The sequence below is a fragment of the Sorex fumeus genome, unplaced genomic scaffold, assembly GCF_029834395.1.
Source record: "Sorex fumeus unplaced genomic scaffold, SorFum_2.1 ptg000098l, whole genome shotgun sequence".
Taxonomy (NCBI): Eukaryota; Metazoa; Chordata; class Mammalia; order Eulipotyphla; family Soricidae; genus Sorex; species Sorex fumeus.
Window position 1 is genome coordinate 4,153,570 of NW_026606155.1, and position 27,830 is coordinate 4,181,399.

Genomic DNA, 27,830 nt, shown 5'->3' on the forward strand with positions numbered 1-27,830 from the left:
GCGGGGCCCGCGGCGGCGCGGGGAGCTGCGGGGCGCGGCGCGGGCGAGCTCGCGGGGCGCGGACAATAGCGGGGGGTCCCGGCGCGGGCCATGCGGGCGGCCGCGGCGGCGGCCTTGCTGGCGGCGTGGGCGGCGGCGCTGCGCCTCTGAGGCCGGGCGGCGCCCCCGGCGCGCGCGCGCGGCCCCCTCCCGCGGGCCGCCACCATGACCGACACCCGGCGGCGGGTGAAGGTGTACACGCTCAACGAGGACCGCCAGTGGGACGACCGGGGCACGGGCCATGTGTCGTCGGGCTACGTGGAGCGGCTGAAGGGCATGTCCCTGCTGGTCCGCGCCGAGAGCGACGGTGAGTTGGCGGGAGGGGGGGGATCGGGGTGGGGGGGGAGGCCCCCGCGCGCGCCACGCGCCCGTGACCTTGAGGCCGCGCGCGCCCGGGGGGTCCCCGCGGCCCGGGCTCCCCCCCGCTGGTGCCAGGGAACGTGCCCGGGCCGCTCTCGCCGGAGGGTTCCTGGAGGTGGGGGGGGTTGCCGGGGGCGCTTCCGGCCCCTGCACGAGCTGGGTAGTGGGGGGGAGGGGTCTCCCGTCGGCGCGCCGGCCAGAACTGGCTTTTGCACGCTTTGGGGGGCCGCGATTTGCACCCACGCGGGAGAAATTGGACTGTCGAGTGTGCAAGTGTGCTTGCTGTCCGGGCTTGGCTGGGCTTTTTTTGTTGTTTTTATTTTTTAACGACTGATCGCGTAGTAACCACTGGTCGGACGTGTCTTGGGGCTTGGGGGGAAACTTGGCCCTTTCGGGTTGGGGTTGGGTTTGGGTTTGGGTTTTTCCGTTGGAAGGTGTGGGATTTTGAAGGTTCCCCCGGCTGCTTGGAGACGAGCGCGCGAGCCTCCCGTGAAAATCGATTCTCTGCGAGCACCACTAACCTTACTTTGTTTACTTAGGCTCGCCCTCCGGGGTTGTGCGTTCGGAGTACTTTCTGGAGCGCAGGTTCCGAGAGTCTAGGGGATCGGACCTTGTCGGGCGGGCTGTTGCTGACTGGTCGGGGCTTGCTCCGAGGTGCTTGGGGCGGGGGGCGAGGGAGCAAGCCTGGATCTCCCACGTGCAAAACACGCGCTCGGTCCACTGAGCTGTTCCTCCAGCTGCTTCTTCCGCAGGGTGTTTTGAATCCCCTCTGTGGCTTTTTACTGGCGCATTTGTTCCTTTTGTACTCGGACACAAGATTTATTTCGAAGATTGGAGAGCAGTTTTTTGCTTGAAGACCTTTACTTGATGGTTTCTCTCCAAGCCACGCGGGGAGGGTTTTTGTGTGTGTGTGTGTGTTGACTACTATCTGGGGCTGTGTGTGCGCTTCCCCGTTCCTAGCTGTAGGGTAATTAAGAACTTTTATTAGGAGCCGAATGCAAAGCTTGTGGTTTTCCATAAGAATACACATTTATCCGTTAGAAAATAATTGACGACTGTCCACACGTGGACTGTATTGTTTCTATTTAAGTGTTTCCCCCTGCTTCCCCCCCCCCCGCAAAAAAAATGAAATTAAAGGGAGTGGCCATATAAAATGCTGAGTTAAGGTTGCTTATAATTTTCTTTTTTTGTCTGTTTGTTTGTTTGGGGGCTACATCCAGCAATGATTAAGGATTACCCTTGGTTCTGCACTCGGGAATTATTCCTGGCAGTGGTCAGAGGGACCATCTGGGATGTCAGGGATCCATCCTGGGGTGGCCTGCAAGGCAAGTGCCCTACCTGCGTGTCTCTCCAGCCTCTTTTCTATTTTCTCTGAATGCATATTTGGTGCTTGAGAGATAGTTCAGTAGGTATTGCATTCAGTCCCTTTCCTGAAGACAGCCAGGAGTCAGCCCTGAGTATTGCCAGGTGTGGTCCCAAAACCAAATAAAGAAATAAGTAAATACCTGGTTCTAAGTGTGGCAAATACTAATTTTCCTCTCAGAATGTTAACTTTTTCAAAGCTGTTCACCTGTTGAGATGAATTGGGATTCAGATTTTGGCCTTTTGTTTCTGGTTTGGAACACTTTCTACTGTAGTAGACATTTTCTTTCTGGGGCATCGCTTCTGGTGGGCTCAGGGGACCATACAGGATGCCAGCCATCAAACCTGGGTCACCTGCATACAAGCAAGCACTGTACCCACTGTAGTATTGCTCCAGCCCCAACCCCGCTGGCTATAGGCTTAAAGCATGCACCAGCCTATCTAAATGAGCGTTTGAACTTTGAGTGGCTCGTTTATAATGATGCTTCACACTAGCAACACAATAATTAAAAAATTAAAATAAACTTGTTAAATAATTTATAAAATTCCTTTTTAAGTGGGGTTGGAACCATAGTATAGCGGGTAGGGTGATTGCCTTGCAAATGGCTGACTCGGGGTCAATCCCAGGCATCCCGTTTGGTTCCCTGAGCACCACTGGGAGTAATTCTTGAGCGCTGAGCCAGGAATAACCCTGAGCATTGCCAGGTGTGGCCCAGAAACAAACAAACAAAAAGTTTTATTTTAAAGTTATAAATAGTGGGTAGGGCACTTGCCTTGCACAGCACTGACCCTGGTTCAGTCTTGGCCCCACCTATGCCCACGCCCTGCCTGTACGGTCTGTGAGCACAGCTCCATGTGCCCACCACCACCACAACCACCCTCCCCCCCAAAAAAAAATCTTTTACACTTATAAAATGACTGTCAGGTTAAAACCAGGACAGTCAGGGTGAAGGAAAAGCCTATGTCTTATTTATGAAAAGCCTATGTCTTATTTATGTGCTTGAGGTCTTGGTACCACAGAACAAAACATAAACATGTATTCGCCCCTCCTGTCCCCCACTTCCTGGTTTGAAAAAAAGGGGAACCAATTCCCATGGAACATTTTATAATTCAGACATAGACTTTTGGAAATCTAAAGAAGTAGATTAGTGAGTAATGTTTACTTCAACCATTAGCCAAGATTATTTGTTGTTACACAAAATAATATTCAAGAACCCACAAAGTTAGAGTGATTTTTTTTTTTTAAGCAGTGTAAAATACCTGTGTTCATCAATTAACCGTTTATCTGTAGTGTGTTTCTGGATCGTTTTTATTGCTAATTTTTCAACTCTACAACATGGTACAGTAATTTTGGTGGGGATCAAGGTTCACGGTGTGTTTCTGACTTTATTGGGGGACTCAGTTCTTGGGGGACTTTGATACCATATGTGGTGCTGTTGATTTGACCCTGGGTCAGCCATATGCAAGCCAAGTGTCCTACCTTCTGTACTATTTCTATGGATCCTTAAATTTTAAGTGTTACATTAATGCTCTTCATATTAGAGGAGGCAAAGTGGTTAATAATCGAGGATTTTTCCTCTTTTGATGTCTTGGTGTATTTATTATTTTGATGTTTTGGTGTATTGATTATTATTATTGGGGTAGTTTAATTTTTTCTGCACCTAGCTAAAACTTACAGGTTTCAATGAGACCGTCTTCCCATTTTGAAACATTTTCATGAATTCAGCATATGAATGCCATTTGTTAACACTAGGAATCAGACTGGATTCAGACTGAAAAACTAGTTTTGAGTTCTCTAAATCTTTTAAGTGAAACCTGGGCCTGTCAAGGAGCCCACCCCACTCTGAAAGTTTGGTTGCTTAGATTTGAAGGGAATGTGCAGGAAAAAAGGAAGATTCTTGCATTTTCTTTTATAGGACGAACAAAGATGTCATGACATAGGAGAGAGAGCTCTTTATTTTTGAGAGAGAGAGAGCGTTTTTAATGGCCTGATTATACATCTGGTATTTGTTTCCTTGCTATTGAGGTGGGACAAGTTTTACCGCTGGTTGTCTTGGTTGTCTTGGTGATGTTCTTAGTGGCATTTTCTAAGTGTGCGGGCCTACATTTGTTGGTATATTTGAGGTGTCTATTTGTGTCTGGATACAAAGGCATTTTATATACAGGTACACGTTTAGCATAGTGTACCACATTTTTAATTTGCACTGTATATTGGTGGTGTCATAGAATAACATTTCTCAAGTGTTTCCCTCAGAATACTTTTATGCTCTTAACTTTAAATTTGAGAATCTTCAAAGCTTTGGTTTGGATTATTTGGATTTGTGGGCTGCTTTTTTTTTTTGACAAATTTTTCTAGGGTCGTAGAATGTGTTCAGTGATAGAACACTAGTTTTGCATGTGTGAAGCCTTGGATTTCCTGGGTACTGCAAAAACAACAAAATTAAGCCGTTCAGAACTTTTAAAAAAAATAAGCATTTAGGGGTTGGAGCAATAGTAGTGGGTAAGGATTGCTATGCCTTGCTGTGACTCTCCCAGAGTTGATCCCCAGCATCCCATACTGTTCCCCTGAGCCATCCCCAGGAGTAGTGCTTGGGCATAGCTGGGTATGGCTCAAAAATCAAGAGTAAGTACAATAAAACCAGAATTTAATGGTTCAGAGAGCTAGTACAAGGTTAAGATGTTTATCCTGCATGCCTGACCCCTGTTTGATTGCCTGCACTATTCGTAGTTCCCTTAAATGCAGTGAAGAATAACCCCCTGAACACTGCTGCATGTGAGCCCAAAACTAAAAGGTCATTTCTATATTCTCTATTTCTATATCACTTGTGTTCTTGAGCCACACCTGGTGGTTCTCAGAGCTTACACTTGGCTCTGTGCTGGGGGAAGTCACTCCTCGCTATGCTTAGGGGACCTTATGTGGTGCAGGGGATAAAATCTGGGCCAGCTTTGTGCAAGGCAAACTTCTTACATCCTATACTATCCCTCAGCTTAATGCTTTTTGTTTCATTTTAACTGTTTTTGATGCTGATTGGGGATTACTCCTAGCTCTGCCTCGGGAATTATTTCTAGTAGTGATCAGGGGACCATATAGGATGCTGGGGATCAACGTGAGTTGGCCACATGCAAGGCCAGCATCCTACCTGCTGTACTATCTCTCCAAGCCCCAGTTTAATTTTTTAAAGGAGGATTCTCTACCTGCATACAGTCTGCTGTGGTGTCACTGTAGACACTGAGAAATGAGTTACAGGGCAGATAACATCTTAATAATGTTACAGAAACAGCTTTGATATTCCAGCTTTGATATTTGGGAACAACAGCTGGCACAGAGATTGTTTCTAGTTTTGTTGTTCAGTTTGATTTTTACCATTAGAGGCACCACAAACTACATCTATATTCACATTCCTGCCATTTCTGTAGATATATAGAATAATTTCCTAGAAGAATTGCTGAACCAAAGGGTAGAAGCATGTGTTAAAATTTTGATGACGACTCCAAAAATACCATTTCTGATTTTTAAGTCTTGTAATAGTAAAGGAATTAAGAACTATTGCTTGAAGAAGTCTTAAGTACAAATAAGGAATTACAGACCTTTAAGAACTTTTTGGAAATGGGCTGGAGCCATAGTATAGCAGGTAGCGTGCTTGCCTTGCATGCTGCCAACCCAGGTTCGATCCCCAGCATCCTGAATATGGTCCCTCAAGCACCGCCAGTAGTAAATCCTTAGTGTAGAGACAAGAATAACTTGACATCACTGAATGTGCCCCCGACTCCAAAAACTTCTTGAGAGTGGACTCAAATGATTTATGTAGTACACTTGAATACTCCCTGAGGATAGTTGAATTGACTAGTATCTGCATGTTGGTTTGTAATGAGAAATTCAAATGCATATCAATTCATTCCTCTTAGCTCTGCCACTTTCTTTTGCTTTTTGTTTTGGGGCCACATCCAGAAATATTCAGCAAGTGTTCTACCACGTATGCGCTCTCGCCCCTCAATTCTTTGTGCCTCCATATTTTTCCTCATTTTTAAGTCTTGCCATTTAGGTTTGCTGTTTAGGCTTCATTCTCTGGTTTGTGTAGTTGTCCTTTTTCAGATCTGTGAGGAGGCAGTGTCATAAAGAGGCCCAGTAAATTCCTTTTGGGGCATCAGGACATCTGTTAGAACGGATGGGTATGTCTCAAATAGGTTGGGTGGGTGACTGTCTTGTATGAATGTTTCCCTTATTTTATTGGAAGAACAGGCTACACCTTGCACCTGGAAGTGGTCGGACGACCATATGTATTGGGATTTGGACCAGAGGTGCAGTCATCTTTGCTCTGGTTATTACTAAGATACACTGCACGGACCTTCTCGTTCTCAGAAGCGTGTGTTTTCTTTCATGAAAACTTTTTCAGCCTCATTGCTGCTTTGGGTCTTCAACTGAGGATCATTTTTTCCTATCCCTTTTTTGTCTCAGCTACCATGATAAATACTTGCTTGTTACCTACAGTTGAATCTCCACTTTCCCATCCATACCTATACGTTACTAAAATAGAAGTATGGTTCCCACTGTCATAGTTTTAACAAAAGCTTTAAATAAACTTGGAAAGGATTGTGTTTATGTATAGTACGCCTCAAATGAATCTTTTTCCAGTTGATTAGCGCTCAGCTCATAAGTTGATCTAGTAAAACTTGTTACTATAACTTAAGACTAGAAAAATGCCCTCTGTCAAATAAAAAGACTTACCTACATTTCAGCCTTACAGGTTCATTAGGAAATATGGTATTTGGGGACCAAACAGACTTGATCAAATTGATTATCAGTAAAGGTAAAGGTAAAGGCCCTCCCGTTGATCGTCGATTTGCTCGAGCGGGCCCAGTAACGTCTCCATTGGAGACTTTGTTGTTACTGTGTCTGGCATATCGAATACTCTCGGTAGCTTGCCGGGCTCTCCGAGAGGGGCGGAGGAATCGAACTCGGGTCGGCCATGTTGGCCACTTGTAAGGCGAACACCCTACCGCTGTGCTAACCCTCCAAATAAGCTGATTTTCAGTCTTGCAAATAGTGAATGAGGATTGTTCTAGTGTAAGTTTGTTTTGTTGTGCAGTGAGGGGGCTGCAGAAATGGATTCATTCTTGACTTTGTTGTTGGGAGTTAGGTGGGAGTGGAAATGGGGTTACACCTGGCTCTGTGCTCAGCAATCACTCCTGGAAGGAATCTGGGGACCATTTTGAATACTGGGGCAAAACCTAGATCAGCTACATGCAAGTCAAGTTCCCTACCCATTGTACTATCACTCCAGCCCTAACATCACAAAGAGTTTTTAAATCAGATGCATACCGGACTGGTACGAAAAATACAAGTTGGACCCCTGCTGGATTTTTTTTGTGTGGAGGTGAGGGTTGTCTTACCCAGTGATGCTTGGATTACTCTCGGCTCTTGCACTCAGGAATTATTCCTGGTGATGTTCAGGGAACCATAATGAACATATAACCCAGGTCTTCCTCATAAAAAGCAACTGCCATATCCACTGTCCACTGAATAATTTTACCAGCCCCTAGATATGTTTCTTGAAAGCATAATTTGGGGACCAGAGCGATAGTACAGCAGGTAGGGCGCTTGCCTTGCATGCAGCTGTCCCAGATTCAATCTCCGGCATCCCAAGTAGTCCCCCAAGCATCACCAGGCATGATTCCTGAGCGCAGAGCCAGGAATAACCCCTCAGTATAGCTGGGTGTGACACAAAAAGAAGAAAAAAATCATGATTTGAAGTGAGAGTTAAGAGCTTCAGCCTCCCTGTACCATGTTTTGGTTTTCCCCTAACTTTATATTTTTATATTTTTCCTAACTTTATTTAAACACTGGTTTACAGAGTTGCTCATAATTCAGTTGTTTCGGGCATTAAGTGTTTTGACGCCAGTTTCACAACCATTGTAACCAGCTTCCCACCTACCCTTTAGCAGGCACAGAATAATTTTATATTGCTTGTTGCAATAAATGGTAAATGGAATTGTCCCCCAGAAGTTCAGTTTTTTTAAAAAAAGCTTGTGAAAATAGTTATGTCTCACAATGGTGTTATTAAAGTCATTGAGGATTTACTGGGCTGTTGCTGCTTGAGCCTTTTTTGTTACTGTTAGACTTACTGAGCTTAGTGGCCTTCTATGATGTTTTTCACTATAACTTGCTGTGTTCCTACTGGGCTGCAGTATTGTGGAACCCCAAAGTATCTCTCAGATAGCTCCATGAGCAGCCTGAAGACTGAGAGCCAGCGAGTTTTATTGGTTTGGCATATCAATGTGGAATCCGCTCCACGGTCCTCTTCGGTTGCCCTTTCCCATTATTCTCCCAGTAACTGCTAGCCTAACTTCTAACTGTAGAGTCCTTTTGACACTCTTTGAACTTGATATAAATAGAATTATGTGACATGTGCCCTTTTTGTTTCAAGCTCTTTGCAGGAGGTGGGGGCCATACCAGCAGTGCTCGGGGCTTACTCCTGGCTCTCTGCACTCAGGGGGCACTCCTGGCCAACCCTGGGGACCTGGGGTTGTTGCGGTTTGAACACAGATCTGCATTCACATGTTTGGTTAACATTGCTATGATACTCTAAATGTATAAACATTTACATTTTACACTTGGGGGAGGGGAGGTTTGACCATAACCACCAGTGCTCAGTGATCACTTCTGGCAGGTTTGGGAATCAAATCTCTTGTCAATGCCTGCAAGGCAAGCAAATTACCTGCCCCGCTATTGCCTGGACCCCTGAACGTTTACATTCTAATAGTGTTCACATACTATAGAATTTATCCATTCAGGGCTCTGCAGCCATCACCACAGTTTAATTCCAGAGCATTTTGTCCTCTAGAAGAAAAGATGTGCCCATTAGTGCCCATTCAGGCCCCTTCTTCCAAACCTAAGTAATGCCTGCTCTATGAATGTTTCTCTAAATTCACACATTCTAGACATTTTCTAAAGATGTAATCATAGTGTATGATCGATTGTGGCTGATAGCATGTATTGAATTTCATTTCTGATACAGATGAATAGTATATTATCCATTCCTTACTTTTGAGACATTCAGGTTGTTATCCTTGTTATTTCAAATGATGCTCCTGTGAGCAGCCATACATATTTGTAGATCATATTTATACCAGCATGGTGGTGATTGTTTCGTTTTGTTTGCGGTTGATGACTCATGTTTCGTTGTTTTGGGGCCACAAGCAGCAATGATCAGGACTTACTTCTAGCTCTGAGTTCAGGGATCATTCCTAGCCGGGATCTGGGAACTGTGTAGTGCTGGGAATGGCCTTGTGCAAGACAAATGCTATCTTGTATTGTTCTACTGTACCTGCATTGTTCTAGCTCCCTGGTGACAGATGTTTTGAGGTACTGCCCAGCCAGATGTATAAAGGTTCCAATGTCTCCTCTTGGTTACCAACATGTGTACAAGTAGTATTTTATTTGTGTGTGTGTTGTTATTTGTGGCTCTGGGGATTAAACCCTTATTTTTTTAAAAAAAAAAACATGTGCTCAGCTTGAAAGATAAGTGCTCAGTGGCAGTGCTGCTGGTGATGGGGGTCTTGAGGGCAGCAGTGGAGTTCAGGAGCCATGCAGTGCTGGGGATCAAGGCAGGCGAGGGGTCTCACCCATGCCAACCCTGTGTTCCACCTCTGACCCATGTTCTTGGTCCCCTCGTTTGTGGTTGTTATTTGCATTACTCTGGTAACAAGTGGTGTTTAGCATGTTTCCTAGTTGTGTGGTTATCATCTTTGGAGAAATGTTCATTCAAATCCAGTGCCCATTTTAAAATTTAAAACAATCTTACTGGGCTATAAAAGTTTGGGGTATAAATTCCTTATATGATTTTCAAAGATACTTTTTGTGGGGTGTCTCTTAACATTCTTGATATAAATGTCAGCACAGTTTTAAATTTTGATCATGTGAGTTGTCATCATTTATCAGTATTGACACTGATAAATGCGCGGGGCTGATCCATCTCTGTATGTTGCCCCTTCTTTGTATAAGTTCTGAGGGGCATTGCTTGTCTGTTCTATGCCACTAGACTTTTGCATCTTCTGAAATGTGTAATAAAGTAATCCAGTTGTTCATTCACTTATCTAATATAGTTTAGAGATGGATAGGTTTCCCCTACCTGCCAGGTTGTATCTTTCTAAGAAGATTGTAGATACTTCAAAGTGTAGTTGGGGAAAAGGTGGGCGTTGGGTTTGGGCAGTGCCAGGATTGAATCTAGATCAGCCGTGTGCAAGGCAAGGGACCTACTCACTGTATTATTGCCCCAGCCCCTGGAATGTATTGTGTAAGAAAATACATCTGACTCTGAACTTAGGGGTAACTACTGATGGGGCTCGTGGGGGGCTACCATATAATTTGCCAGGGATTGAACCCAAGTTCAGAAATTGTCTTGAGTGTATTTCATGTTTCGTCTTTTAAAAGCAAGTCTGGGGTTAAGAGTACAAAGGTCAGCCAACCCTGGTTCAATCCCGGATGCTGCATATGGTCCATCCCCACCCCAACCCCCCAAAAAGCTTGGTTCTTAGTGTACCTAACATGCATATATTTCACTGGGAAGCAATAGAATGTAAATTTTATGCCTATGGGCTGGAGCGATAGCACAGTGGGTAGGGTGTTTGCCTTGCACGCAGGCCATATGGCCGACCTGAGTTCGAATCCCCCGCCCCTCTCGGAGAGCCCGGCAAGCTACCGAGAGTATCTTGCCCACACGGCAAAGCCTGGCAAGCTCCCCGTGACGTATTCGATATGCCAAACACAGCAACAAGTCTCACAATGTTACTGGGCCCGCTCGAGCAAATCGATGAACAACGGGAGGATAGTGATAGTGATGGTTAGTCAGTGCAGTATTTACAAAGATGATTGAGAGCTTTTTTGGGTCACACCTGGCAGTGCTTTGGGGTTACTCCTGGCTCTACACTCAAGGATCACTTCTGGTGGGATGTCGGGGATAAACCTGGATCAGCCCCGCGCAAGACAAGCGCCCTACCCACTGTGCTATGGCTCCTGCCCTTAGATGGTTAAAAACCTTTTTGTTTGGGGGGCACACTTGACTGTTGTGGGCTTACTCCTGGCTCTGTACTTAGGGATACTCCTGGTGGGGCATGTCAGATGCCAGAAAACCCAAGTCAGCTGCATGCACGGCAAATAAATGCTTACCTGCTGTACTATCACTCTGGCCCTAGTTAGTTGAAAAATGTGAACACTTTACGAGAACTTTGGGCTTTGAATTCATAAGCTTGAGGGAAATATGATTTGATTACTCTGGAATGAATTGTGAAGATTGGATAGTTTTCTAAATGTGACAGTGCTTTTCTCGAACCTTGTTAAGGCAAGCAGTTAAAGGAACCTAGGGGTCAGGGAGGATAACAGTGCTGGTAATGCCTGTTACCAGACAGCCCATCTGGTTTCCATTCCAGTACCACATAAGGTTCCTTGTGCCCTACCAACAGTGATTCCTGAGCACAGAGCCGGGAAGGAGTAAACCCACCGGGTAGGAGTAAACCCACCGTTGGGTGACACCCCCTCCCACACACACACACACACACAAGCAACAAAACAGCCTAAAGGTACAAGTGAGAAGAATGTGGAGATTTTTTTTTATTGCCTTTGTCGTTGTTGATATTGTTGCTATGACAACAACTTGAAGCTGGTGACCAAGGGTCACATTGCACATTGAGTGCAGTGTACACACTGAGGTTTATACTCCCTTACAAGTGCACGCACGTAATCATGTCTGTTCCTGGTGAAGGTCACACTTCCCAGCTGCGACACTCAACATCCTTGTAGTGTGGTGCAGCTCAGGCTTGGTTGTGGAGTCAGAGAGCTCAGACTTCAATGCTGCCAGAATATCATTCAGCACAGGGACACAGGGAATTTGGGCTGGGACCCTGTGACTGCAAGGCAACTGCTCTGTACCATGCGGCCCTATTTAAGTACAGAAAGGATAAGGAATAGATTGAAGGTTAAGCAGTTTACTTGTGCTATACAGTTGAAGGATTCGAGCAAAATGCTGTGTGCACAGTGTTTGCAAATTAAAACGTAGTGTATATGGTCAGTGAATCAACATCAGGAGCCAGTATCATAAAATCAGTGAATTGACATAAAAGCAGGCAGGTTAAATTTGAAAATATTAAGAGCCCCCTTTTCTCAGCTGTCTAGCCACTTTCTGGAATGTGTAAGGCAACTGTTAGTTGTAACATGAGAAGAAATAAAAGCTAATGATGAGAGAGACAGCTGCAGAGTAAACTGCTTCCTCAGAAGCATTTTGAGATAGAACTTGCTTTAGATAATGCCTTGGGGAATAAAGTAATACTGTTTATTGAATATGAAAGAGCTTAGTCTTTAAGCATGCTTTTTGTCACAAAGCACTTCTAAATACCGTGAACCTTACTAATAGGAGTGTGCTAAATTAGTTTAATAGGAGAAATGAGTTGATTGTTTTAAGGTGAAAAGTTTAATTTCTGTATTAAGAAACCAAAATATGAAAGTGAAATGTAATTTAGAAATTATTTTCTTGATGTTTTCAAACTCTTGCAAGTAAATTGTCATTTTATTTTTCATTTCGTGATTGCTTGAAGTATTTCCCTAAGCCATACAGTTTATCAGATTTAAACCTACGTTATATGATTTCATGTTTTGGTGTTCCACACATTACATTATGTATGCTGCCCATAAGTTGTTATTAGGCTTCTGTTACTGCCCATGCTCTAAGCAATTTATCTCTTGATAAACCTAAGCACGTATGTGGGACTGGAGAAATCGTAAGGTGAGGAGGTTGCTTGCCTTGCACACAGCGTTTCCGGTTTAATCCCCAGCACCAAAGTAGTGAGTTTGTGTGAAGTAGGCATTTTTAACAAGTTTTGTGATAACTTTTAAAAAATAATCCTTAACTGAGGTCTACAGCGATAGTACAGTGGATAGGGTGCATGCATCAAGTATTCTGAGAAGTAAATTGTCCTGTATATAGGAAATACAATTTTACTGCTTTGCAATAAGATAATTAAATGTCTTTTCTTTCTGTTTCCTAGGTTCTCTACTTTTAGAGTCCAAAATAAATCCAAACACTGCATACCAGAAACAACAGGTAAAAATTTGAAGATGCTATGTTTTGCATGTTGTCCTCAGTTTGGTGATTAAAAGGAAAATTGCCATCTAATTCCTTATAATTAAAAAATTTTCAGAACCTGTTACAACAGACTTGGCCAGCCTGATTCCCAAATAGATTATTTATTTGTCCTTATTGTGTATGATAAAGCAATAATTTAAAATGCTATAAAGCTGTTTTAACTTGAGCTAAGTTTATGTTTCAGATAGGTTAGCATCTTAATTCTCAGAAGTTACTGATTGTTCATACCTTTAGAAAGGTGGAGGGGGGTATTAAGTGTATTACTTCATTATTTTCCATTCGCTTATACTACTAGATGGAGTTTGGTATTGGTTTTATTTTACATATTACGTGATGCCTCGTGATTGTGACTTACTTAAAATCATGCGGGTAGAAAAACTGGTATTCCTAAATTTGCTTTCTGGTGGTTTGTTCACCAAATGGTGGTACAATATAAAATATTTTCTCGGTAGTTTAATGAGTCTGTTCACTTTGCCTTTAGATTGTTCTAGGGACACAAGGGACAGCATTCTCAAGCAGTACTTAGGGGACCACCCCAGGCAGTCCTCATTATCCTGTCCGTTGGTTCAGTGATAGGACCAGAGGATGCTGCGCTGTTCTGGTTCCTCTATTTAAATTCAGGGTTTTAATCAGAAAAGTAAAAGCACAGTTTTGAAAAAGGAAAGATCAACTCTAGTTTGGGGATGAATGATGACTCCAAATGCCTTAGTTGGATAGGTGATTTGGTGAAAATGAAGCTCTTAAGGAAAACAGGCAGTTTTTCAAACTTCTAAGTTTGCTAGTAAATAATGAAAAGTTTATCTAGCTGTGCCCCAGTTTGATCATCCACGCGATTTTATTTATTTATTTTTTTATTTTTTTGCTTTTGGTCATACTTACCAGTGTGCAGCACTCAGGAATCACTCCTCGCAGTGAGTGCTCAGGGGAACCGTATGGGATGTTAAGGATCAGTCTCTAGTCCGCCACATGCAAGGCAAGCACTTTACCTGCTGTTCTGTCTCGGGTCCATCCTCCACATGAGTTTGCTTTATACACAGCTGTACTATTGATGGCTTTAGTTTTAGACTTGTTCTGTGTGGGTCTTCCCACCAGTTTTTGCAACAGAATGATGGGAAAACTATGGCTTGGGAGGTTATCCAACTGAGAAATTTCTGGCTTCTTGATGTTGCAAAATTAATGAAGATTATTTTGAGCTTGAACAGCTACTCAGTCACTATGGAATAGATTGCCTGACAGGAATTCATCTTTAGAGTCCCTACAGTTAATTTAAAGGGGGTCTTTTTTTATCTATTTTTTAATGCTGAATAAAAATTGTAGATTTATCGCCTTGGAGGGGGGAGGGGTTACTTGCTATGCATTAAGAAACCTTTGGCCATCTCAGACAAGGGTAGTTTGACTCCTCCTGAGCTACATCTCAAGCCCTGTGACCCTGTTTCTAGTATTAGAAACTGCTGCAGTAGAACCTTGGATCCTTTAGACACTTTTAACTTTCCTGTAGGTGGTCAGCCAACCTGGACTTAATCAGTAGTTTTTCTTGTGCTTAGATCTAATTATAATTTCCGCTAATAATTGTTTTTTGTGAGCCAGCTTGAAAAAAATTGCATGGTAGTTACGATTCTTGGTACTTTACATTCCATGTATGGAAACACTCAGGCACCCGTCTCTAGGATAGACCTTTTCTTAAACTTCGCCGAAAGCATACGCGTGTATTTGTAATTAATTAGCTCGAAAACCTGTGTTAGTTGCAGTCATATATATTATAGATTATAGACTGCTTGTCCTGTGGAAATAGAAAATGCTTTCAGAGTTGTAAGAGTACTGGTTTTTTTTTCTCTCTAAAATTATGTCTTAATAGAAACCTACTTAGCTGTTTATTAAATGTTGTATAGTTGGGGCCAGAGAGATACAGTACAGCTGATGAGGCACTTGCCCTGCAAGTAGCCAACCCAAGTTCGATCCTCAACATCCTATATGGTTTCCTGAGCGTCACCAGTTGAAACCCCCATCCTCCCTCCCCCCCCCCAAAAAAAAATGTAGTATTGTTAGAAATGCTTGAACACCGGTTTTCACCTTGCTTCTTGAACTTAATAAAAGGAGGTGGTAGTGGTTGTTTTTTACAAAGTTACAGATTTAAAAGACTTTACAGACCTCCTGTATCCCAGCTACACCTGACATTGAGGATAGAGGAGAGAAAGGGGGGCTAAATGACTTGATCCTGGTCTACTGTACCCTAGTTATTTGGCACTCAGCTTTCTTGAGTAGGCATAAAATATAATGGGGTGACCTGGCACAAGACTGATAAAATGTAGTTTATATCTTTTTGTTCATTTGTTTTGGGGTCACACCTAGTGGTACTCAGGGCTTGGTCTTGTTTCTGAGCTCGAGATCACTAATAGCAGGGCCCAGGGCTCTATATAAGGTATCAAGGACCAAACCTGGGTTGACCATATGCAAAGGTAGCACTCTACCCACTGTACTGTCGCTCCAGACCCTAGATTATGCCAATCATTGTTGGGTGAACTTGTTTTGTTTCTGGGTCACACCTGGTGATGTTCAGAGGTTACTCCTGGCTCTGCACTCAGAAATTACTCCTGGAGGTGCTTTGGAGGATCATACGGGATGCTGGGGATCAAACCCAGGTCATCTGCATGCAAGGCAAACACCCTACCTGCTGTACTGTCGCTTCAGCCCCTGATTAAACTTCTTGAAGAAAACTTTGTTCAGCTGTTCAGCTGGCCTTTCGGGTGATCTGTATGGGTTTGATCCCTAGCACCCCATATGGTTCCCCCATACTCTACCAAGAGTTATGAGCCCTGAACACCGCTGGGTGTGGCCCAGTCACAGACACACATACCCCCAAAGAAAAAAGGAGGAACTGAGAAAATTTTTTTTTCATTTTCTAGATGTAGGTATATAGCATGAACATTAAAAAGCGTTAGTATTTACCAGTATCAGAGCTGCAAGAAGTAAAAGTGCTATTCTTGGTTTCTGTTGTTTGTTCATTGGCCTTTTAGCTTGTAATAATGCCTGTTAATCATTCAGACTTTTCTCTCTCTTTGTGTGTCTCTCTCTAGGACACTTTGATTGTGTGGTCTGAAGCAGAAAATTATGACTTGGCCCTTAGCTTTCAAGAGAAAGCTGGATGTGATGAAATTTGGGAGAAAATATGTCAGGTAATTTAAATATTAAAATCAGTATGCTAAGTATCTTTGGATTTGCTCTGCTCGGCTATTGCCAGGGTCTTAATAAAACAGACATTCATATAGATCTCTTAAACTCTCAGTGAAAAGTTTGATGTATAGGAAAGTGCATTTTATTGACATTGATCCAGTGCAGACCTTTGATTAACTTCAGTTTTATATCCACCAACATTCTGGAAGCTGTTCCACTTGTGCATAACTAGTTTCTCAACCTAAATTATTGTAACACAGTAGTTGTTGTTTTAGTAAACACCGTCCAATTGTCGAAACCAGAAACTTAGATTGTTTTATTTTTGCTTCATCTCTCTCTCTTTTTACTTTTTGGGTCACACCCGGTGATGCACAGGGGTTATTCCTGGCTTTGTATTCAGGAATTACTGCTGACGGTGCTCAGGGGACTATATGGGATGCTGGGAATCAAACCCAGGTCCGCCGCATGCAAAACAAACTTCCTACCTGCTGTGCTATCGTTCCAGCCCCCCTTTCCTTCATCTCTTATCTGGTCCTTTAGTAATAAATTTGGGGTCCAATCACTGGGGTTCAGTTATTTTCACTGTCACGGTTCATCAAGCTGCCATCATTTCTGGCCTGGTTTATTGCTTTTGTCTTGATTGGTCTTCCTGGATCCACGCTATAGCTAGAGTGATTATAAGGCTTGTTTTGTTTTTGCCATATCATGCAGCTTCAGGGGCTGCTCCCACTCAGGCTGGTGCTGGAACTCTTTCTGGTGGTAATCAGGGTACCAGGAGATGTCAGGAATTGAACCTGGGCCTCCTGCACACCAAGCATGTGATCAGCTTTTGCTGCCTTTTTTTTTTTTAATAATGTAGGAGGACTGCTATTTGTTCAGCCATTGGTTAAAGTGATTGAATTTTAGCCCATCTTTTTGGGGGGGGGCAGGGGGACACCCGACTTTGCACAGGGGTTACTCCTGGCTCACGCACTCAGGAATTACTCCTGGCGGTGCTCAGGGGACCATATGGGATGCTGGGAATCAAACTCGGGTCGGTCCCGTGCAAGACAAATGCCCTACCTGCTGTGCTATCGCTCCAGCCCCTTCAGCCCATCTTTATGGTCCCTTACAATGGTCTTTTTTTGTTGGTTTCATTTTATTTTGGGATAACTCCTGATAGGCTCAGAGGTGCCAGGGAGGATACTCGTCAGCTTCATGCAAGGCAGTTGTCCAGCCCACTGACCCCAACAATTTATCTTAAATTGCTTTTTTTAGTAGCATGACTCCTGACTGGCCCTTAGGCTTCATTTTTCATGTTCCTGATTGATTTTGGAATTCCGCAGTAACTATTCTTTCGTTTTTATTACATAACCATTTTTTTTTATGAATATACTTTTTGTGTGTGGCTAAAGCCATTCTTATGGACTCCTTTATCCTTTAGACCACTGCTACTTCAGGATATTTTGCCCCTCATACATTTATTTTCTCTGGAAAATAATCTTATGCAATTGACTTAATTCACTACTTCTTAGCATTGTGGTTCTCAGACCAGCAGAAGGGACGTGGCCTGGTAATGGATATAGATACAGGTTGAGATTTTTCCATCCCAGATCTACTGAACTGGAAATTTTGCGGGTAGGTGCCAGCAGTTATATGTTAACCAGCCTGTGTGTCAGATTGTCTCTGTTAAAAAAAAAAAACAACAACACAGAATTTTAAGCCTTTGTGGGCCAGTTCAAGTTATTCAGCTCTGCTATTATAGTTCAAAAGTACCCATAGATAGTACTGAAACAATAGTACAGTGGAGTGTTTGCTTTGTACGTGGCTGACCTGGGTTTGGTTCCCCAACATCCCAGATGGTCCCTTGGGCACTGCCAGGAGTAGTTCCTGAGTATAGAGCCCCAAATAACCCTGGAGCATTGCTGGATGTGACTCCAAAATTTTTTTAAAAATAATAAAATGAAAGAAAAAGGGTTTCTAAAGAATAGCTGTGACTAGGTTTGACTAGTTTGTCAGCCTTTGCTTTGGATGGTTCTTAGCTGAAGATCCAGGGTGCTGCTGGGTTTAGGGGGCGGGATGTTTGTTTGCCTTTTGGGTCACACCCAGAGATGCTCAGGGGTTACTCCTGACTGCCCTCAGGAATTACACCTGGAGGTTCTCAGGGGGACTGTATGGAATACCAAGGATTGAACCCAGGTCAGCTGTGTGCAAGGCAGATGCCCTCCCCACTGGACTATTGCGCTGGCCCCAAAGTTAAAGTGTTCTTGAGACACTGTTTCCCTTTGCCATGTGCAATTTTTCTACTATATATTTTATACATCTGTAGTTTGGTTTGACTTTAGGTCACATCTGGCAGTGCTACTCCTGGCGTGATGCTTAGGGGAGCCATGAAGAGGTCAGGCCGAGGACTTCAGTATGCTTTTCATGCTGGAGCCCCGGGTCAACATACTATATTCTTTGAACTCTCTGACCTTCTCACTTAAACTGCTTTCTTCACACTCTTTATGTCCCATAATTTATAGCAGATTCCTCGAGATTTTGTCTTGTGAAATTCTACCTTAGGGAATTGAGAGGCTGAAAAGATAGTGCCATGGCTAAGACACTGGCCTTGCATGTGGCTGACCCAGCTTCAGTCCTGGCACCCCAGTTGGTTTGCTGAGCCCTGCCAAGATGGATACCCGAGTGTAAGCCTACAGTGGCCAAAAGAAAAAGGAATCGAGGTCAATGAGCTCCCAAGTATGCTGAAAGTACCCATCATTCAGGCAACTTTTGCTCTCTTTCCTGAGATGAACATTCCTACACTAGATAAATTGTTGGGCTGTAGTGATTGATTTGCATACAGGAGGTGTGGGTTTGAGTCCCTGGTACTATTTGTTCCACCAAGCAATTGGGATTTTTCCCTGAGCTCCGCTGAATGCTTTTAGGACAGCATTTCAGGTCTCATCAAGTATGTCTTTCTCTGGTATTTAGGCCACACCAAGTAGTTATCAAGGGTCACTCCCTGGCAGTACTTCGGGAACCACATGTGGTGCCAAGATCAAGCCCCTTTGCTTTCTCTCTCTGGCCCTTGATTACCTTCTTAACCTTCATATTTGCAAATTAATTCACCATTGTGTTTTTATTATAAGATCTCTTGTCCCTCTTTATGATTGCTTTTCCCCTTTTTTGCTTGTTTTTTTGTTTATTTTTTACTATTTGGGGGATCAGGACCATGCCCAGTGGTACTCAAGGATCACTCCTGGTTGTGCTTTGGGATCAAACCACTTGTCCTGCAGGCAAGACAAGTGCTTTAATATCTAAGTGCCTCTTTCTGACCCTCGTCTGATTTTTCCAAATGCCACTATTTTTCTATATCTAAGGTCATCACTGTCACTGTCCTCCCGTTGTTCATTGATTTTCTTGAGCTGGCACCAGTAACGTCTCCATTGTGAGACTTGTTACTGTTTTTGGCATATCAAATACGTCACGGGTAGCTTGCCAGGCTTTGCCATGCAGGCGGGATACTCTGGTAGCTTGCCGGGCTCTCCAAGAGGGGCAGAGAAATCAAACCCAGGTCGACCTCATGCAAAGCAAACACCCTACCCGCTGTGCTATCACTCCAGCCATTCAAGGTTATAATTCTTAAAAATCTAAAAACTATAATGAGAGCTTATACACTTACCAAATGTGGAACCAATGAAGACTTCCACCAGAAAAGTGTCTGACTTCTCACTGGTGCTGCAGTGGGTTACACAGGAGTCCAGGCAGGTAAGGCGCTTGCCCTGCATGTGGCTGGCTCAGGTTTGACTCCCAGCATCCCAAATGGTCTCCTGAGTGCAGAGCCAGCAGTAACTCCTGAGCACCACCAGATGTGACCTGAGAACTTAAAAAAAAGAAAGGATGAAGACCATACTATCTTGCATATCCAAGGCATATTCAAGATCTTCCTTTTCCAGGATCCAGCAGCCATCTTTCTCAAGTTTGGTGGAGTTCTTTCTTTGTTTGTTTTTTGGGTTTTGGGGTTTTTTGCCTGTTGAGTGCCTTTGGTGATTAGTATCTCAGATATAAAGCTAAGATTATGTCTGTGACCTTTTATCAAAGCATACTTTCGCTTTAAAGTATATTTTACAGGCTGGAACTATAGTACAGTGGTTAGGGTACTTAACTTTGTGTACACCAACCCAGGTTTGATTCCCGAGCCCTCCAGGAATGATCCCTGAGGGTAGAGTCAGCAGTAAACCCTGAGCCCTGCTGGGTGTATATTGTTCCCTCCCTCCCAATCCCCCCCCCCTTTAGTTAAATATGTTTTATTGTAAAATCTTTTGGGGGGTATTTTTTTAGGGGGTTACAAGGCAAACTCCCTACTCGCTATGCTATTGCTCCAGCCCCTTGTTATGAAATCTTAATAATCAGAGATCCTACACTAAGTTGAGATCTGAAAATTTATAAGACTTGTAAATCATGGAAAGTACAAATTTGGGGTATTGAAAGGGAGACTTTCCCATGGTTTTGGTTACTTAACCTGTTTTGTTTTTGTCTTGTTTTATATTGTAATTTTTGTTTGGGGGGACTACATCCAGCAGTGCTCATCCTAGAACTTTGTTCTAGAATTTATATTGACTATTTTCCTTACTCCTGTACTTAGGTATATTTTTTTGTGATCACAGCATTTTGGTATTTATTTGAATTCGACATTAAAGTTAGCATCTGAAGAGTTTGGTAGTGTCTGTCCTATAATACAGTGCCAGCAGTATTCTGAAATATGCCCAAGTTTGTTATAAAAGACAGCCATGGATATGAGATTGTTGTTTTACTTAGCTTTAGCCATGTATGTTTTGGGATTACAGGGCATTCTTGCATCACAGTCACAGTTTCTGTTAGAATGTTTCTCTTGCTGGTAAAATCTGAATTTTCTGAGGAAGCTCTTTCCATTTCTGATGAAGTTAAAATTCAGAGTATTTGGTTACTTGTGAACAGGTGGCACTTGCATCATTTGAAGAGCTTTAAATTTGGAAAGAACTATTACAAATCTCACTTTTATCTAAGAATATTGTTCATATTTGCTAGCTTATGTTTCGTCAGCTTCTATAAATCTTATTCAATAGGTTCAAGGAAAGGACCCTTCAGTGGACATCACTCAGGACCTTGTCGATGAATCTGAAGAAGAACGTTTCGATGATATGTCATCACCAGGTTTAGAATTGCCGTCTTGTGAATTAAGTCGCCTTGAGGAGATTGCTGAACTTGTGGCATCATCTTTACCTTCCCCGCTTCGTCGTGAAAAACTTGCACTAGCACTGGAAAATGAGGGTTATATTAAAAAGCTCTTAGAGCTTTTTCACGTGTGTGAGGATTTGGAAAACATTGAAGGACTACACCACTTGTATGAAATTATCAAAGGTATATTCCTCTTGAACCGAACTGCTCTTTTCGAAGTTATGTTTTCTGAGGAATGTATAATGGACGTCATTGGATGCTTAGAATATGATCCTGCTTTATCACAACCACGAAAACACAGGGAATTTCTAACAAAAACAGCCAAGTTTAAAGAAGTGATTCCCATATCAGATCCTGAGCTGAAACAAAAGATTCATCAGACATACAGAGTTCAGTATATACAAGATATGGTTCTACCTACCCCTTCAGTCTTTGAAGAAAATATGTTGTCAACACTTCACTCCTTTATATTTTTCAATAAGGTAGAAATTGTTGGTATGTTACAGGTATGTTACTTTTTTTCCTACTTAAAAAGTTAAGTCTTGATTGATAAGCTTAAATTGTTGTGTTTAACAGAAAAGATTTTTGGTGGGTTTTTTTTAATATACGTGTTTGCATTTTTGTCAGCAAGAATTTTGGCAATATTCCAAGAGATAGGTAATATGTATTTGGGTTAAGGTAGGTGATGAAGTTGGGAGGAAAAACCGGGGCTAGAGTGGTAGTACAGTGGTTACGGTGCATGACTCACACCCCAGATGCTCACCTGAGCACTGCCAGGATTCATCCCTGAGCACATAGCACATCCCTGTGAACCACCAGGTGTGGCCCCAAAAAAAAACTTAAAAAAAAAAAAAAGAATGATCTTCAGGGGCTGAAGTGATAGCACAGCGGGTAGGGCGTTTGCCTTGCATGCAGCCAACATGACCGACACAGGTTTGATTCCCAGCACCCCATATGGTCCCCTGAGCACCGCCAGGAGCAATTCCTGAGTGCATGAGCCAGGAGTAACCCCTGAGCATCACCGGGTGTGACCCAAAAAAAGCAAAAAAAAAGAATGATCTTCAGAAGTCATTGAATGTGCAGAATATTAGGGTTGTGAACTGTTTATAGACTAGAAAATAATGGAAGAGGAAAGAAAATGAAACTATGTGGCATGTCATTAAATGTGGAATGTAAATTCTTGAGGAATTTATAGAAATCTCAGCCAATGATAATGTTGAATACCCAGTTTTTAAGATTACGGGAATGGCAGATGCTGGCAAATAATTGCCCATCTTCTGCTGGAATACATTTTTATGGGAAAATTTGGTGTGAATGTCCATTTCAGTTCTGTCAGTAAACAGCTGTGTGAACTGGGCGGTTCTCTTATTCTGCTAACATGTTCTTTTCCTGATTCCCACTTTTCCCCCTTCAGATTTTGGGCCATACTCAGTGGTGTGCAGAAATTAGTCATAGCTCAACTCTGCCCTCAGGGGTCACTCCTGGCAGAGCTCGGTGATCCATAGGGGGTACCAGGGATAGCACCCAGATGGGACTACAGCACATTATCTACTGTACTATCACTTCACCCTGGGTTTACTGATGAAAAAGATATTAGTGATTAGCCTATAGAGTCATTTGAAGATTAAAATCACACATGTGAAGCATTGAGTGTAAGACTGTTAGGCATGGGGGGTTGTTTTGTTTTTAATCTGGGGCTATTCCCAACTGTGCTCAGGGATCACTACTCGTGGGGCTCAGGAGACCATATGGGGTGCCAGGGATTGAACCTGTGTCAGCTGATGCAAGGCAGTATGCAAGGCAGATGCTTTACCCACTATACTATCATTCTGGCCCCTAAGCATGTTTTTTATTGTTAAGGGTTGCTTGTTGCTGGGGCTGGAGTAATAATACAGTGGATAGGGCATTTACCTTGCACATGACCAACTGGGGTTAGTCCCCGGCATTCCATATGGTTCCCCAAGCAACGCCAGGAGTGGTTCCTGAGTTGCAGAGCCAGGAGTAACCCCTGAGCATTACCGGGTATGACCATACACCACCAATCAATCAATAAATGCTTGTTGAATTTTGTTTTGCTTCAGTATGCTCAATTTCTCGGGTCTTGGTTTTTGGGTACCTGCATAGGAATTCCTAGAGAGCAGTTTCCAGGAATCTGTCCAAAACATAGAATCAAGATGTGTACAAATTCAGCCATCATTTGCATTTGCGTCATCAGAGTGTCAGAGACCTTCTAAGTATATTATCCTGTGGTATATAGATAGTCTAAGTGGAACAGACATTTATCTAAAAATCTAAAACTTATACACCTCCTGTGTTTTTGTTTGTTTGATGATTGTAACATTGTAAGAATGACATGATAGACTTAAAACTTATATTAAGCCCTACTGGAATGGGACAATTGCATGGCATGCCATTTGTTTTTTATTATTACTGTTTTGTTGTGTGTGTGACTTTTTGGTTCTCACCCTGCAATTCTATAGTTACTTCTGGCTCTATACTCAGTACTCCTGTTGATGCTTGGGGGCCCATATTGGATGCTGGTGTTGATCCCAGCCACTTACAAGGTCATCATCCTACCCTATTGCTCCGGCCCCACGTGGCATTTCATTTTTGTCTTTTATTATCTTGAAATTATATGTTAACATACTCTAAGATTAACATAAATGTATCCTTTGCATAGGAAGATGAAAAGTTTCTGACAGATTTGTTTGCACAACTAACGGATGAAGCAACGGATGAGGAAAAGAGACAGGAATTGGTAGGTGATTTGATATTATGAAGGTCAGAAGACTGTAATAAAGATTTTACACTCACTCATTTTTTTCTAATTTTAGGTTAACTTTTTAAAAGAATTCTGTGCGTTTTCCCAAACGCTACAGCCTCAAAACAGAGATGCTTTTTTCAAGACGTTGTCAAACATGGGCATACTACCAGCTCTAGAAGTCATCCTAGTAAGTTGATTTCTTTTAATTTACAAAAATAGAATACTTACATGTAATACACAAGCTACAAGTAACATATTGAGACTACTTACAGAGAACTTGGAGAGGTTTTCTATTCGGAAATAATTTCTTTGTAAGTTTTGAAATAAGAGTAGTAGAAAAGTAAAAGGGAATAAAAGTACAACTTCAGGAGCCAGAGTAATAGTACAGTGGGTAGGGCATTTGCCTTGCACACCAGGGTTGGGATGGGAAAATTACATGGCATGTCATTTTCGGGGGGGGTTTTTTGTTTGCTTGTTTTGTTTTGTTTAACCTAGGCCGACCAGGGTTGATCCCTGGCATCATATGGACCCCTGAGCACTGCCAGGAGTAATTCCTGAGTGCAGAGCCAGGAGTGACCCCTAAGCAGTATTGCTGAGTGTGACCCAAGAAGCAAAAAAAAAAGTGCAACTTTATCCATAGTCAGAATTTCCTTGCCTTTTCCCCCGCCCCACCCCCCCTTCCATATTTTCCTCTTCATTTGGTTTGGGATTTGGGATTTACATAGCCGTCGGTTCCTATGCATGCCAGTATAAGAGGACTGGGTGCTCTTTATCTGCAGGGTATGGATGACACGCAGGTGCGCAGTGCTGCTACTGATATATTCTCATACTTGGTTGAATATAATCCGTCCATGGTACGAGAGTTTGTCATGCAGGAGGCACAGCAGAATGATGATGTAAGTAAGAAGTTAACAGAGCAAAAAATAAACAACAAGGTAAATATTATTTGTACTAATAAGTAAATATACGTGGGGAGCTGTGACTATTTTTAAGATGTAAAGAGTTAATGTTTGGGAAAATTGTGGCCTTTCTCAAATGGCCTTTCCCCCTTAACTGGCTCCAGTCCCAGTTCGCAAATTGCTTAGAGCAGTAATTATTGTTAAGGTTTTTATTTTTCAGGTTTTTTGAGATCAGTTTCCTTTTTGTGGGGTTGGGGGATCCTCCCAGAAATGTTCAGAGAACGTGCTGTAGTAGGGGTTAAACCACGGGTTCCTGCATACAAAGTGTGCACTCTTGCTCTTTTACCATCTTCCAACCCAGATGAAACTTTGAACTTCTAACAGTAACATACTGTTAGCTTTTCTAAGTCATTTGACTAAACCACTTTTCTTTCATACTTGGAATAATGAGTTATTGCCTATATTTTATTACTGACTGTTGGTGATACATTCTCAAAATTAAGAATGAAATCAAGGGGCAGTGGTACAGCGGGTAGGGCATTTGCCTTGCATGCAGCCAACCTAGGTTCAATGCCCAGCATCCCCTCCTATGGTCCCCCAAGCACAGCCAGGAATAATTTCTGAGTGCAGAGCCAGGAGTAAACCCCCTGTGCATCACCGGGTGTGACCCAAAACGAAAAAACAGAATGAAGTCAAGGAGAAGAGTGATTGGACAAGCGGATAGGATGCTTGCCTTGTGCACAGTCAACCTAGGTAAAACTAGAAAAATGAATAAAACATAGTCCCTGGGAAAGTACTTGAGGTACTTTCCTCCCACCCTTCAGACACTTGGAATACTTTCTTTAACCATAGGAAAGAAGGTGGTCTCATGTTTAAAGCAGCAGTTTTTTGTTTTGTTTTGTTTTTCTTTTTCTTTTTGGGTCACACCCCACAATACACAGGGGTTATTCCTGGTGGTGCTCAGGGGACATATGGGATGCTGAGAATCAAACCCGGGTCAGCCACGTGCAAGGCAAACACCCTATCTGCTGTGCAATCGCTCCAGCCCAGTTTTTCAATAGATGGAAGAATGTCCTAGTTATATGAAGGGCACTCCTGACTATAGATGCCTGGCATGTGTGGCATCCCTAAATGTGGACTCTCTTCTTTTCAGATAATTAAGGCAATAGTTCTTCCCTTCTCCCAATTTCCCCTCTAGAAATTTTAGAAATAACGTTTTACTTATCTTATCAGAACTTTTTTTTTTATGATATCTTATTGTCTCATTACTACTTTGGACAAACTTGCAGGCTATCGAATGTAGCCTGCCCACAGGGCAGAGTCTGGCAAACTCCCCGTGGCGTACCAAATATGCCAGATACCAGTAACAATAATGGGTCTCATTCTCCTAAAGAGCCTTGAATATAATCTCAGGGCTAGGATGAAAGAGATGTTCCTGGGGCCTGCTCGAGGCAATCGACGAATAACAGGATGATGAAATGAAATGAAATGAAACGTTTTACTTAAAAATAAACAAAGAGGGGCTGGAGAGATAGTACAACAGAGAATGTGCTTGCCTTGTGTGCCTCCAACCCAGCTCAGTCCACCAGCACACCATGGTCCCTCAAGCCCTGGTGGTAGTAAGTTTTGCTCCTAGCTGGGTATGGCAAAGAAGGGGGTCCAGAGAGGTAGGACAGCAATTAAGGCACTTGCCTGTCGCAGCGGCTTGACCCAGGTTGCATTTCCAACACCGAATATGGTCACCCACGCACTGCCAGGATGTGGCCTAGAGTGACTTTTAAAATACTGCTCAAAGTTATGTTACATTTTAACTTTTTTGAAATAGTCCAGTCTTGAGCCCAAGAAATAGTACAGTGGGTAGGGCACTTGCCTTGCAAACAGTCAACATAGGTTTAATCCCCAGTGTCCCACATCATCCCCAAGCACCACCAGGAGTGATACCTCAGTTCAGAGCCAGGAGTAACTTCCAAGCATTGCCAGGTCTGGCACAAAAACAGCAACAAAAATAACCTATCTTAAGAACCAAATTTTCTTTATGACTAAAGTGAAACGCTGGAGCAATGGCACAGCAGGTAGGGCGTTTGCCTTGCACATGGCCCACCTGGATTCGATTCCCAGCATCCCATAGGGTCCCCCGAGCACCGCCAGGAGTAATTTCTGAGTGCATGAGCCAGGAGTAACCCCTGTGCATCACCAAGTGTGACTCAAAAAGCAAAAAAAGTGAAATGCTAGTTTTGTTGGCTCTGTGACTTAGACAGTAATACAGTAATCATTCATATACGTTAGACCTTTCCATGTATTGTCTGCATTTTTGTCCTGCCATTGCATTTAGAGGTAAGAGCAGGGATTTTTTCTTGCTCAATCCTACTCCTGTACTCCTTGGGCCAAGAACAGTAGCTTTAGGAAAACTAGCACTCAGTTTTCTGGCATTAGAATCTCTTCACCTCTTTGTTCTATAAATATGTTAGATACTATTTTTCTTAATTTCTGACATTCAGCTGTTTTCTCTTAAATTTATTTTATTTTTCAATTTATTTCAAATGAAAGCTTCATTCTATATATGGGAAATAGTTATTTTTTGCCATATGTAGGAGCTATTAAAACGTAGTGAAAAAATAGAAGACTGTTACCAATTGTAGTTAAATAGTTTTGCTGTTGCAGGGGTGCTCCCAGGAGCGCTCCGGGGGTTCCAAGCCCCCTCCCAGTGATAATGGGAAGTAATGGGAAGCTGTCTTGACAGTTCAATACTAGAGTTTGAGGATGCCGTACTGTTTGTATCCTATGGAACTGCAGAACCACTGGGACTATATGATGCTTGCATGGCCTTGTGTTCCAGGAGTTGGGACAGCACGTGCCTAGACTACTGCGCTGTTTCTGGCCCCTGGTGTTCTTGGAATTAAGGCTATAAACCTAATAAGACCC

At 42.9% G+C, this 27,830-nt stretch overlaps 1 protein-coding gene across 2 annotated transcripts in view; it reads left to right on the forward strand.

The window, feature by feature from the left end:
* Positions 1–115: 115 nt before the first annotated feature.
* Positions 116–27,830, forward strand: part of PPP4R3A (protein phosphatase 4 regulatory subunit 3A) — a 41,592-nt gene continuing 13,877 nt past the window's right edge. Inside the window, exons 1-7 of one of the 2 annotated variants that reach the window (XM_056133648.1) lie at positions 116–346; positions 12,799–12,854; positions 15,971–16,069; positions 21,134–21,751; positions 23,926–24,003; positions 24,080–24,196; positions 24,789–24,944. In XM_056133648.1, coding sequence (XP_055989623.1) covers positions 205–346; positions 12,799–12,854; positions 15,971–16,069; positions 21,134–21,751; positions 23,926–24,003; positions 24,080–24,196; positions 24,789–24,944 — 1,266 coding nt within the window. In that variant the 5' untranslated portion in view covers positions 116–204. The remainder of the gene's footprint in view (positions 347–12,798; positions 12,855–15,970; positions 16,070–21,133; positions 21,752–23,925; positions 24,004–24,079; positions 24,197–24,788; positions 24,945–27,830) is intronic. The other variant, XM_056133649.1, reaches the window with a different exon arrangement.